General features: G+C 37.5%; 1 protein-coding gene across 1 annotated transcript in view; it reads right to left on the bottom strand.

Moving 5' to 3' along the window:
• The window catches only part of cacna1bb (calcium channel, voltage-dependent, N type, alpha 1B subunit, b), a gene marked incomplete at its 3' end in the record, with an annotated part of 202,456 nt that overhangs the window by 60,442 nt on the left and 128,817 nt on the right, over window positions 1–13,197 (bottom strand). Inside the window, exons 23-27 of the mRNA XM_079835329.1 lie at window positions 7,856–8,025; window positions 6,357–6,483; window positions 6,106–6,235; window positions 5,384–5,443; window positions 4,751–4,857 (exon numbers count right to left, since the gene is read on the bottom strand). Of these exons, the coding sequence (XP_079691455.1) occupies window positions 4,751–4,857; window positions 5,384–5,443; window positions 6,106–6,235; window positions 6,357–6,483; window positions 7,856–8,025 (594 nt within the window). The remainder of the gene's footprint in view (window positions 1–4,750; window positions 4,858–5,383; window positions 5,444–6,105; window positions 6,236–6,356; window positions 6,484–7,855; window positions 8,026–13,197) is intronic.

Raw genomic sequence — 13,197 nt, 5'->3', positions numbered from 1 at the left:
GTGCACTTTGTGTAAACGCCTTGAGTCTCTTTACTCGTATCCAATCCTAGTTTTCATCACTGATCATTGCTGCTGGTTAAGGCCAGTCATTTTTATTTATTTTTTCCATTGTATTCAATACGAGATCAGGTATTTTTCATATATTTTATATTTTCGTTATGGTGGCTTAATAAGGAAGGAATAAATAAATAAAACATTTAGGTTACATTTTATTTTATGGTGTCATTGTTACCATGTAATTATATCTTTAAGTACTGCGTAATATTAATTAACAACATGTACTTACCATATATAGGGTTAGGGTAGGATTAGGGTTTGGTTTAGGGTTAGTTGCATGTAATTATGCATAATTTACTGTTATCACTATGATAAGTACGTGTAATATATGTAACAAAGACACAGTAAAATAAAGTGTTACCCATTAAATTTAAATAAATAGATAAATAAATCATATAAAACATTTAATTTAAAATAAATAAAAATTGTTCAAGTCACAACCAATATTTTCTTTAGTAAATGGTTGGTATCAAGTATCCTTCTGTCTTTCTTACAATTCGATTTAAATAATGTATTATATTGGGCTTCCATATAAAGTTACTGAACTTTAACAGTGAGTAACTCAGTTTTATTTACTTGCTGAAGTGTATTGAGTTGAAGAATGAATCTTAGACCTTGCTCATGTCCAGTCGTGTTCTAGGGAAGTGCAGTTTCACATCTTGTGAATGTCTAGCGATTCCTTATCCACACAAACACACACTAATACTCAGGCAGATTAACATAAAGCAGGTAATAACAAATGCATACCCCATGAAGCTCCTGAAAGCAACGCAAGCGAGAGGGGGTGATAGGGCAGATAAAGAAAGCGAAAGAGAGAGACAGAAAGAGAAAGAAAGATGGATAGAGAAAGAAGGCTAAATGAGAAACATTAAAACCCACAGGACACAAACCACTGGAGAACAGCACAGGAGAGAAAAGAAGATTACAGCACAGTTTAAGAGAAACAAGCACAAGAGAATCAGAAAGAGCAGAAAACAGTGAGATACATGTATAATCACTATACAACAGTGCACTGAAACCAGAGCTAAAATGACCCTAAATAATTTTTTCTTCAACTACAGGCAGGTTTATGTCCTAGGAGGTGTTTTTTTACTAAAACTAACACATTCTATTTTTTGTATTATTATAATTTTGCTAAATATGAAGGTCACACAGTCCTTTGTTTCTTTCAAATAGCTTTTATGTACAGAATATATTGTTTTACACTTACCCAACTTTTAATCTTAAAATATGAAAATCAATCATAAGCATTTAAAATTAATGGTATCATTTTATATATTAATTGAAAAAAAAAATCAGAAATCATCCCTCAGTTCTGGTGTCATTTCGACCTTGACCAAATTAATGTCACCATTAAGTTACGAACTGCATTGTCAAATTATGCAGAAAATGTGAAGATATGATTTACATTTATGTTTCAAAATAGATGTTAGCAATGAAATTAGCTTTAGCAAGATTATCGCAAAAAAAAAAAAAAAAATTCACCAAATAATAATGCTAATAAAACCAATACATTGTTTTAGATTTGTTGGAAATGGCACCGTTTTAGAAATGCTTATGAATCCCAGAAATAAATGGCTAAATTATTTTATGGTGCATGAATATCTACTTCTGGACATTGTTAGTAAAAATGTAAATAAACTCATGTAAATCAAGTAGAATAATAAAAAAAAAAAAATAGTGTGTGTTTTGTAAATCCACAGGGACAAAAGTATCTGTAGAATAAACTCTTGTTCCTGGATCAACATCTTTGTTCATCCTGGAACAACATTCCAATCAGATTTGAGGGAGTTTATGTCAAATTTAGACATCAGTGTTTTTCACCAATCATTTCCCTCTGATTTTAGGGATAAGTAATGGGTAGGGTTACGTTTAGGGGTGGGGGTAGGGTTAAAAGTATATTTTAGGACAGGAATGTTGTTCCAGGATCAGTAAATTATGTTAATCCAGAACCAAAATGGTTCACCATGACAAGAAACTCTTATAGATAAGCTGTAGTGCCACCATCAGAAACACAGGTGCCGGTCGGAGCTGGTGGAGAATTTCTTCTTTACTGAATAATACAGCAGCAAACGCACACAAAATGCCTGGTCTCAAAGGCGGAGCAGTTTTTCTCTCACCTCTTTTTCAGCTATTTTAAAGCACCCCAGGGTCTTTCTGTCAATTACAGAGGTGGAGAGAGACAGCTGAGCATCTGCACATGACGACTAAGAAGATTCAGCCACACTAGACCTTGCATTTATTACACAAATCACATATGCGCTGTCAAACCAAATGTGTGTGTGCGCATTTATGTTTGCCTTGCAGTGAAATCTGTACCCAACTGGCTTCATAAACTACATTATGTTGGCTCTCGACAATGAAAAACTCGGTGTGATGTCACTGTGGTTGCCATGGTGATGGCTATATGATTGCTAAATGTTCCGAGTGGTTGTTAGCACGCTGCTATGTGGTTGCCAGGTACCTATTTCATTGTGAGTCCATCAGATTTTTTTATTTTTATTAAATCAATTAGAGTAATAGCACCCTTAGCAAATCGTTACTAATTATCATGGGTGGATCAGGAACGCTAAAAAGCCTTGTCCACACTAATACATTTTCGTTTGAAAACACATTTTTTCTCCTCGTTTTAGCCTTCAGTCCACGCTGAGACAGCTATTTTTTTCCAAGGAAAACCTGAGCCTCTTGAAAACGCTTTCCCAAGTTGATAAAACAACGTTTTCGTATTGTAGTGTGGACTGTGAAATGTTTAGTCATAAGACGCATATTGAACCACCGATAGATCCACTATATTGCCAAAAGTATTGGGACACCCCTACAAATCATTGAATTCAGGTGTTCCAATCACTTCCATGACCAAAGGTGTATAAAATCAAGCACCTAGGCATGCAGACGCTTCTACAAACATTTGTGAAAGAATTGGTCACTCTCAGGAGCTCAGTGAATTCAAGCGTGGTACCGTGATAGGTTGCCACCTGTGCAACAAGTCCATTCCTGAAATTTCCTCAATACTAAATATTCCACGGTCAACTCTTAGTGGTATTATAACAAAGTGGAAGCAAATGAGAACAACAGCAAGTCAGCCACGAAGTGGTTGGCCACGTAAAATCACAGAGCGGGGTCAGCGCATGCTGAGGCGCACAGTGCACAGAAGTCGCCAACTTTCTGCAGAGTCAATAGCTACAGACCTCCAAACTTTGAGTGGCCTTCAGATTAGCTCACGAACAGTGCGCAGAGAGCTTCATGGGATGGGTTTCCATGGCCGAGCAGCTGCATCCAAGCCTTACATCACCAAGTGCAATGCAAAGCGTCGGATTCAGTGGTGTAAAGCACGCCACTACTGGACTCTAGAGCAGTGGAGACGTGTTCTCTGGAGTGACCAATCACGCTTTTCTGTCTGGCAATCCGATTAGTCTGGGTTTGGCGTTTGCCAGGAGAACGGAACTTGCCTGACTGCATTGTGCCAAGTGTAAAGTTTGTTGGAGGGGGGATTATGGTGTGGGGTTGTTTTTCATGGGTTGGGCTTGGCCGCTTAGTTCCAGTTAAAGGAACTATTACACATGACATTTTGGACAATTTCATGCTCCCAACTTTGTGGGAACAGTTTGTGGATGGCCCCTTACTGTTCCAACATGACTGCGCACCAGTGCACAAAGCAAGGTCCATAAAGACATGGATGAGCGAGTTTGGTGTGGAGAAACTTGACTGGCCTGCACAGAATCCTGACCTCAACCAGATAGAACACCTTTGGGATGAATTAGAGTGGACTGCGAGTCAGGCCTACTCGTCCAACAGTGCCTGACCTCACAAATGCGCTTCTAGAAGGGTCAGAAATTCCCATAAACACACTACTGAACCTTGTGGAAAGCCTTCCCAGAAGAGTTGAAGCTGTTATAGCTGCAAAGGGTGGGCCAATATTAAACCCTATGGATTAAGAATGGGATGTCATTCATGTACATGTAAGGCAGGCATCCTAAAACTTTTGGCAATATAGTGTATGTATGTTTATACAGCTATTGTGCCTGTTATGTGCTATTCACTTTTTGCTAAAGATATGTTACTTTGGACACTCTTCATATCGCAGTCCTGTAAAGATGACAAAAAATGTCCTGCGTTTTAGACCAAACATATAATGGTGACAGTGTGACTATCCTGCCAGAAGAAGAGCATGATAACTTTATTATGTCTGCTCCTTCTGTATCTCAGTGAGCTTTTATGAGGATTTACACATGCGCAGTAAGATGAATTTTGCGTTTTCTAATGTTTTAGTGTGGGCGAGAAACTTTTGAAAGTACTTGAAAACGCAAGTGTGGATGGAGAGTGATTTGAAACGAAAATGCCCTTTTCAAATGTAGCCTTAAAGGGAAACTCTTGGGAAATGTATCCTCTCTGCAACTGTCTGGCTCAGATCCTGTGGGAAATACTAAATCCGTACCATTAACACAGGTGTGCACGCTGCATTATGAGCTAAAAAAAATAGATGCAAGTTAAACCGATCAGTTCTGAAGACCAAACTGCACACAGATGCCACACTCCCCCTCATCACAGAGCTTCATCTCACACCAGATACTAAACAGCAGGCAGTCACATCCTGTTTCCGTCATTTTCGACTGAATGCTCTCTTGCTGGATTTGAACTGACAGTCTATTCCTCTCTGCTCCGCTCTGACAGAAATACAAAAAAAGCCACTCACGAGCAGGCGAAGGCCACCAGAGCGCCGCTGACTACGATGAAGTCCAGTATGTTCCACAGGTCTCTGAAGTAAGACCCAGGATGCAGCAGCAGCCCAAGATCGATCATCTAGAACAGAGGAGATGAATAAGCAAAAGAAATGAATACTTGCATTCAAGCAAGGATGCATTAAATTGATCAAAAGTTACAGTAAAGACATTTATAATGTTACCAAATAAATGCTGTTCTTTTGAACTTTCTATTCATCAAAGAATCCTGAAGAAAAAGTATCAGGGTTTCAACAAAAATATTAAGCAGTACAACTGTTTTCAACATTGATAATAATACGAAATGTTTCTTGAGCAGCAAGAATCATCATATTAGAATGATTTGTGAAGGATCATGTGACACTGAAGACTGGAATAATGACAGTTGTCAGCAATACATTACATTTGAAAATATAACTGTTTCAAATGCTGTTTTTACTGTTTTTTGATCAAATGAATGCAGCCTTAAGCATAAGAGGCTTCTTTTAAAAACATGAATAAATCATGCCAACCTCAAACATATAAAGGGATATAAAATTATTTAACACAGCAAAAAATAAAATCAGATCCTTGTGTCAATGACACCGTGACAAGGAGGTTTTATTTACCTTGATAACCATCTCAAATGTGAACACACCAGTGAAGACGTAATCTAGGTATTTCAGCACCTGAGGGACCCACAAAACAGTGTGAGAGCTAGAAATAAGCAGCAATTTTCTTCTTATTTCTTCAGTCCCACGGACCGTTTCAGCAAGGGAAAGTGTATGATGGCACAAATAATACAAAATCTCAGTGTAAACCATAGTGTTCGGCCCCACTGCAGCTGTGATTCAGCGAGTAATTCAATAAGCTTCAAAACAGAGCAGATATGATGTACAATGTATTTTTCTGAGAGACAAAATAGATGTTTCGAATAAACACTCAAGTTTTTCCGCCCTTTCATCCCTCCCACATGAGCAGTTGGGGAATATTGTTTGAAAGCAGAGAATTCAATTAGAAAAAAAACAGTGGACACTGGGATTCTTGAAGACATGTTTACATGTAATTCTCTGTAATTCAGAGAGCATTGCTACGTTTATGGGCTAAAGCGGTCGCACTAGGCGCTTACGTTTTCTCAAAGGCTGTCCCAGAAAAAAAATGGTGCAAAAGTCAGTCAAACAGGCTAGTGACAATGCTCAATATGACAGTTTAGACAAGGGCTGCCATACTGCCCTACAGGACAGCTCTTGAGTTATGTAAACACCACTAATGTCATAACCCCTTACAATGAAAGACAGTATGTCTTTGAAAATTCTTGACATGTGCAAGTGGATGGGCCTGTGTGTCTTACGTCATTGCGGGGGGCATTGGCCTGCACAGGGTCTTCAGCAGCGAGAGCGATGCTGCTCATGGTGATGACTGTGAGGATGCACATCTCAAAATACCGCAGGTTCACCACATAATGGCACAGCCGTCTCACTCTACAGAGGCAACATGAAAACACAACACTTATTCACACTAGTAGGTACAAATCTAAATGTTCATTCATTCTATGCAGTATCTCCGTTCCTAGAACAACATAATATTTGGGGTTTAACTCACGGGTTAGTTGGACCAAACACAAACATGGAGCTGTACGGCAGAATGTGTTTGGGCGCATTCTGATTTAGCTCATCAAGATCCTTCTTTTCTTCATTCAGCAGTAGACTGTCACCATCAATGTTGTTCACTGTCAAACAGATAATCATTAGAGCGAAGATGAGGAGAGAAGTGTCAAATAAACCTTCAATGCTGCCTTGCTTTTTCAAAAATGATTCAGTAGTAGACAATACTTAAAGGGATAATTCAGCCAAAAATGAATAGTTTGACCATCTATTTACCCTCATGTCACTCAAAGCACTTTTTACCCCTGTGGAACACTTTTAATTGACAAATACCATCGCACAACTGTTGATAATAGATAGGTGCGTAGGATAAAGCATATAAAAATATCAAAAAATATCAAAAGTTAAAGGAAATCCCGCACACTATCAATACTAGCAAAAGACAATGTTTTCCACCCCTGTGGAACACAAAAGTAGTAATTTAGCATTAGTAGCAGCTCCTGGTCGCAAATTTAGGTAGAGCAGACCTAAATCTGGGTCTTAGCGCTAGTTTATGATTAACATTTTTTAAGCATTATATTTTAATCACTGAACTTTGGGCAGAATTTGCATTATTCAGCCTGAGGGTGCTCTAATGATGATTGACAGACTAGAATACCATCTTAGAATTGGCTTAATGTAGTATTTATTGCCTCAGATGTTGTTTTAGAATATTGCAAGTTGTGTAGGAATTCCAGTGAGGAAAGAATCATGTCTATTCTCAGAGCAAGCATAAAACACAGAACTACTGTATATAAAACCTATTCACATGAGCACATTTAAAATAAAGGATTTATACTTCCATTCATTTGATACACTACTCCACATAGGAAGAACAGTCATGCCAACTAGTTACTGACTTGATGCAGACACATGGCTGAAGCAGACTGATATCGTCTTGGTCTGGAGCGAGGTTTACGCAAGGTCACGTGAAAATAGATGGGACAGCCAGAAATCTGCCCCAATGGCTCTCTATGAGAGCATGCTACAGTTCCGTTTTTCATCACAGATTTACATTGGAAATTTGTGAGGCACTGTAGAGCTCAGAGACTGGCTGCCCCACCTAGTATCATGAATACATGCCTGTCGAATCCATGTACTTAATTTTAATATAGTCTAGATAAAAGTCTAGAAAATCCAAAAAATATTTGTTGCAGAATTCTGAATACATTTACAATTTATTATTAATTCAGAGTATAAAGAGATCTATATTTGGATTAATATTTTGGTGCCCATACAGACGAGCCGCGGCTGTTTAGCATAATGTCTAGGCTGCTGTTATCTTGAATTACATTTGTGGTCTGTTTACATGCACAGGTTGCAGCCTGAACATTCTTGTAGACATTCTTGTAGACGGCTCCTTTCAAATTTGAAAATAAAAATTATCCTATTGATATGTAATTTTTGTCACAAAGTGCTGATATTATATAAAGGAGATAAATGGAAAATAATACTTACTGGGGATGATTATGGTCTCTCCTGGCGGGGCAGTTATGGTGACGGGGATGTTGACTCCGGTTGGGCCTGCTCTGGTGCTGTTTTTTAGATTATCCGTGACTTCTGGCTTCTCATCAGTGGGAGACTGGAGAGGGCTGGTTGCTAGGCTGTCTGTTTCTGTCGGTTTGCCCCTGTAATAATGGAAAGTTATACATCTGAACAAAATAATATTCAACATACACAATATAACTTAAAGTGCTTCCTAATGCGCTGCAAAGTACATGCACATCAAAGCAACAATGAAATTGTAGCAACAAATGTCATGTCTGATCATACACTCAATGTCAGTCTATTCAGTGTGTACACGGCTTTAAAATGTCTATTATATAACAAAATATCAAAGTAATGCAATTTATTTTAAAGACAAACAGCAGACTTTCAAGCAAAACGTTTGAAAGATGTTTGGAAGTTTTTAAATTCTAAAACAAAAGATGTACTGTTTAAAATGAACTCTTTGGGTTTATCAAATATTAGTGGAACATATTCAAAATTAATGTGCACTACAATGTTGGTTACTCTGCTACACCTGTGTGAACTTGATGAGAACTGACTTTATACATGCACAAAAAAAATCACCTTGAAACAAGCTGGTTAACCCCCTAGGGTCTACGAATGCGCCAGCACGTTTTGGTGGATTTCTTCCACATAGCAGCTAAATAATTTTTCCTCATACCATTCAAAACTGTAAAGGATTTACTTTAATCTGTGTACAAGTCGTTGCAAAAAATGGCTCATGAATGTGAAGTTAGTTTTGAGAAAAGCTCTAATAGAATGTGTTTGCAGCTGCCACTTATTTTCAATATTTTGTTATCTAAATATAGTTTTTTTTTTTTAAGTATGGCTAAAAGGGATAGTTCACCCAAGATTAAAATTCTGTCATTATTTACTCACCCTCCTGTTGTTCCAAACCTGTATGACTTTCTTTGTTCTGTGAAACATTAAGGAAGATATTTGGTAACACTTTTTTTTTAAAGGGTTCAATTCTCTCTATTAACCAGTAGCTTATTAGCATGCATATTACTAGGATATTTGCTGTTTGGGCTACTTCAACACTGTTGCCGCGGGCTGTTTTTCATGTCCGCTGGTTGAAGCGACCCCAATTATGTGATATTTAGCCCCGGGATTGCGAATTTTAGTAGGCAACCTTGCCAAAAAAAACACATATTTTACCCCCCAAATGCGATTTTTACCGGAGAAGCCCCCCTGAAACGCAATTGGGCTTGTTTTGAGTAGCAATTGGGCGGGTTTTGTTGTGAAAACCTGGCAACCCTGCTTATAAAGCACATATTAATACCATATTCCGCATGACCTTATTCTACATCCCTTAAACCTTTCATGCATGAATTATGATAACCTCAGTCAGGATTTTTTCCCTGTGTTTTTATTGCTCTTTGGCCATGAAAAACATGATTTGAAAAGTCCCCTCCCCCCTTTTCCAGATCTCAAATGTCCACTAGAGTGGACAGCATGCATTTATGGTTTAAACTAAAGAGATACTGTATTAAACATAATACAGTAATAACACGGCAATATTGTGTGTATTTAACAAACCAATCAATAACATTTTATAAAATCATATGAAAACTATAAAATATATACAAAAAATATTGATGTAAAATATTGCAAATATGTAAAATATTCATAGAAGTTGCACTTCACGTATCTTTGATATCAGAACACGAGGACGTGATTCCATTAGAGATCTCTACAACCTGTCAACTGTGGATGCTCCCTCCAGTGTACCAGAGTATGTTGATTTAATCTTATTAGCTGATAATTCTGATTATGTTCAAGATGGACACATTTCTACCATAGCTCTCTTCTGAGAAAACCTAGCGATCAGGTGTTTTCAATCTCATCTGAAATGAGCAGCGTTGGGGGGTTACGCATTACAAGTAACATGCATAACACAATCAGATTACTTTTTGATGTTACGAGTAAAGTAATGAATTACAAGTACCATGCATTATGTAATTAGATTACTTTTTTGATGTTACAAATAAAGTGATGCATCACAAGTAACCTGCATTACGTAATCAGATTATGTTTTTTTACAGGGAGTGCAGAATTATTAGGCACGTTGATTTTCTGATCATATTTTTTTTCCAGGCACATTTGACCAATTCCAAACCACAGTAATCCTAATAACTACTATTGATTTAGTATTTAATAATGTATAAGTGATATATAATTGTTCATGAAGGCTGGAAATGAAAATCACCTTATATTCAGGTGTGCAGAATTATTAGGCATGTTTTCTTTTACAGATAAATTGAGCCAAAAAAGAGATTTAACTCAGACTGAAAAGTCAAAAATTATTAAATGCCCATGAGAAGGATGCAATACTAATGCAATACTAGACATTGCAGTTAAAGCGTGACCATTGGACAGTGAAATGCTCGTTGGGTCAGCAGGGTCAGACAAAAACAGGTGGTGAAGAAAAGACACCTATTAACCGCAAAAGAATTAAGAATTAAGGTGAAGAATTAAGGGTGAAACCATCAGGAACCCTTTAGTCTCCAGCGCCACCATTTTCCAGAGCTGCAACCTACCTGGAGTCTCCAGAAGTGCAAGGTGTCAGGATCTCAGAGACTTCAGTTAGGTAAAGAATCCTAAAAAATGACCCCCAAGAATCATAAGCTGAAGTGTTGTAAAATACATGAAGCCTGCTCTTTTATAGGCTTTATAGGTTTTATAGGTTGAGAGTGACTCTTGAAGGACCAGCACCACATCCTCTAGTACCACTGTTTGAAGAATTCATCTTCCAGAATCTGGCAGTACGTTTTGGGAGTTCATTTTAGTCCATCCTGAAGTCCGTTTTGCAGAGATGGACTAAAAATGAACTCCCAAAACGTACTGCCAGATTCTGGAAGATGAATTCTTCAAACAGTGGTACTAGAGGATGTGGTGCTGGTCCTTCAAGAGTCACTCTCAACCTATCTGTCCATAAAGCCTATAAAAAAAACCTTCTTCATGTATTTTACAACACTTCAGCTTGTGATTCTTATCTAGTGGGGGTCATTTTTTAGGATTCTTTACCTAACTGAAGTCTCTGAGATCCTGACACCTTGCACTTCTGGAGACTCCAGGTAGGTTGCAGCTCTGGAAAATGGTGGCGCTGGAGACTAAAGGGTTCCTGATGGTTTCACCCTTAATTCTTCACCTTAATTCTTAATTCTTTTGCAGTTAACAGGTGTCTTTTCTTCACCACCTGTTTTTGTCAGATCCTGCTGACCCAACGAGCATTTCACTGTCCAATGGTCATGCCTTAACTGCAATGTCTAGTATTGCATTAGTATTGCATCCTTCTCATGGGCATTTAATACTTTTTGACTTTTCAGTCTGAGTTAAATCTCTTTTTTGGCTCAATTTATCTGTAAAAGAAAACATGCCTAATAATTCTGCACACCTGAATATAAGGTGATTTTCATTTCCAGCCTTCATGAACAATTATATATCACTAATACATTATTAAATACTAAATCAATAGTAGTTATTAGGATTACTGTGGTTTGGAATTGATCAAATGTGCCTGGAAAAAAAATATGATCAGAAAATCAACGTGCCTAATAATTCTGCACTCCCTGTATGAATAAAGTAATGCATCACAAGTAACATACATTATGTAATCAGATTATGTTTTTTTATGAATAAAGTAATGCATCACAAGTAACATACATTATGTAATCAGATTATGTTTTGATGTTACGAGTAAAGTAGGGCTGGACCAGAATATTCAAATATTCGTTCGATGGGTTGGTATTCGATTTTCACATTTAGAATTAAATCTTTTTTTTCTTTTTTTTTCGCACACTTGGCATCCCCCTCGAAACGGTTCTCATTCGCGCTTGTATATATGTACAATTATTTTATAGCCTAACAGTTTTTAACAGGATGGACAGTTGAATAGGAACCCAACCTCGTTATACTTAATAAATATATTTGCTTCTTAGTGTTCCCTGCAACAGAGTATTCTCTGTCTAGAGCGGAAGAAGCGCATGCCTGAGCTTGCATTTTGGCTGCGTTGGTTTGACATCGTGGAAAATAAAATAATAGAATCAAAATGTATTAGCCTTTTTCCCCGTTAGGGATGTGACGGTGAGAAAATTTTCCCTCACAGTCACATTGCAGTGCTTGAGCACTGAGCGGCTGTGAACGAATGCAGCCGTGCGCATTCAGTTTGCCAATTCGGGGGCGGGTTGCTTGAATTTGAATTGTGGGTTCATTACCCTATTATTCTTAATGAAAAACACAACAACAAAACAGTACAATGACTAACTCCCTTAAATAGGCGCTTTTACCTTTTGCTTTGAAACCAAATCTTCCGCAATCATCTTGTCATTCAGTTCCTCACTCTCTGATGAATGAGATCTGACTCTCGTTCGGCTCACGCAGCACGTTCAGTTTTTAATTGTAGTTAATCTGTTCTCTAATTGACCAAAATTATTTTTACTACTATAATATATCAAAACTGGGACGTAACAGAGCTGTGTGTTTTGTATCACTAGTGCAGTGTCCGTTCTCTGAGCATATAAGCCCTGCCCGCGTGAGGTGCGCCGCTTCTCGAGATTGCCCTCCGAAGCTTTGAATATTCCCTTCGAGCTTCGAAGCTCAAAAAATGGTAGTCGGAACGACCCTAGAGTAAAGTAATGCATTACAGGTAACGTGCATTACGTAATGAGATTACTTTTTGATCTAACGAGTAATGCATTACAAGTAACGTGCATTACGTAATGAGATTACTTTTTGATCTAACGAGTAATGCATTACAAGTAACGTGCATTACGTAATCAGATTACTTTTTGATCTAACGAGTAATGCATTACAAGTAACGTGCATTACGTAATCAGATTACTTTTTGATGTTACGAGTAAAGTAACACATTGCAAGTACCGTGCATTATGTAATCAGATTACTTTTTGATCTAACGAGTAAAGTAATGCATTACAAGTCGCATACATTATGTAATCACATTACTTTTTTGATGTTAATGCAAATTACATTCTAATAACACAAATACATTTATTTACAGTCAAAAAAAGTTACTGCAGATGAAGTATTTTCAAAAACAACAGTCACAGTAATATTATGAATTGTAGCTGAAATATAGCTATTGATGATTAATCAAAATTTTCTCCCAATCTAAAATCAATACTTGATTTAAAAAAAAATGAACTGTGATATGACTGTGATGCTAGATATTACCTGCAAGAGTCTCCTAGGATAGAAGGAATGGATAGATATTCAGGAGCAACTTGGCATTTCTGACTGACCATTGGCCATCTTGGTTTGGAGGGGGAAAA

This window comes from Gobio gobio (genome assembly GCF_949357685.1).
Source record: "Gobio gobio genome assembly, chromosome: 14".
In the NCBI taxonomy this organism is placed as follows: domain Eukaryota; kingdom Metazoa; phylum Chordata; class Actinopteri; order Cypriniformes; family Gobionidae; genus Gobio; species Gobio gobio.
The sequence above is the reverse complement of the archived record's forward strand: the minus strand, read 5'-3'. Positions and strand labels throughout refer to the sequence as shown.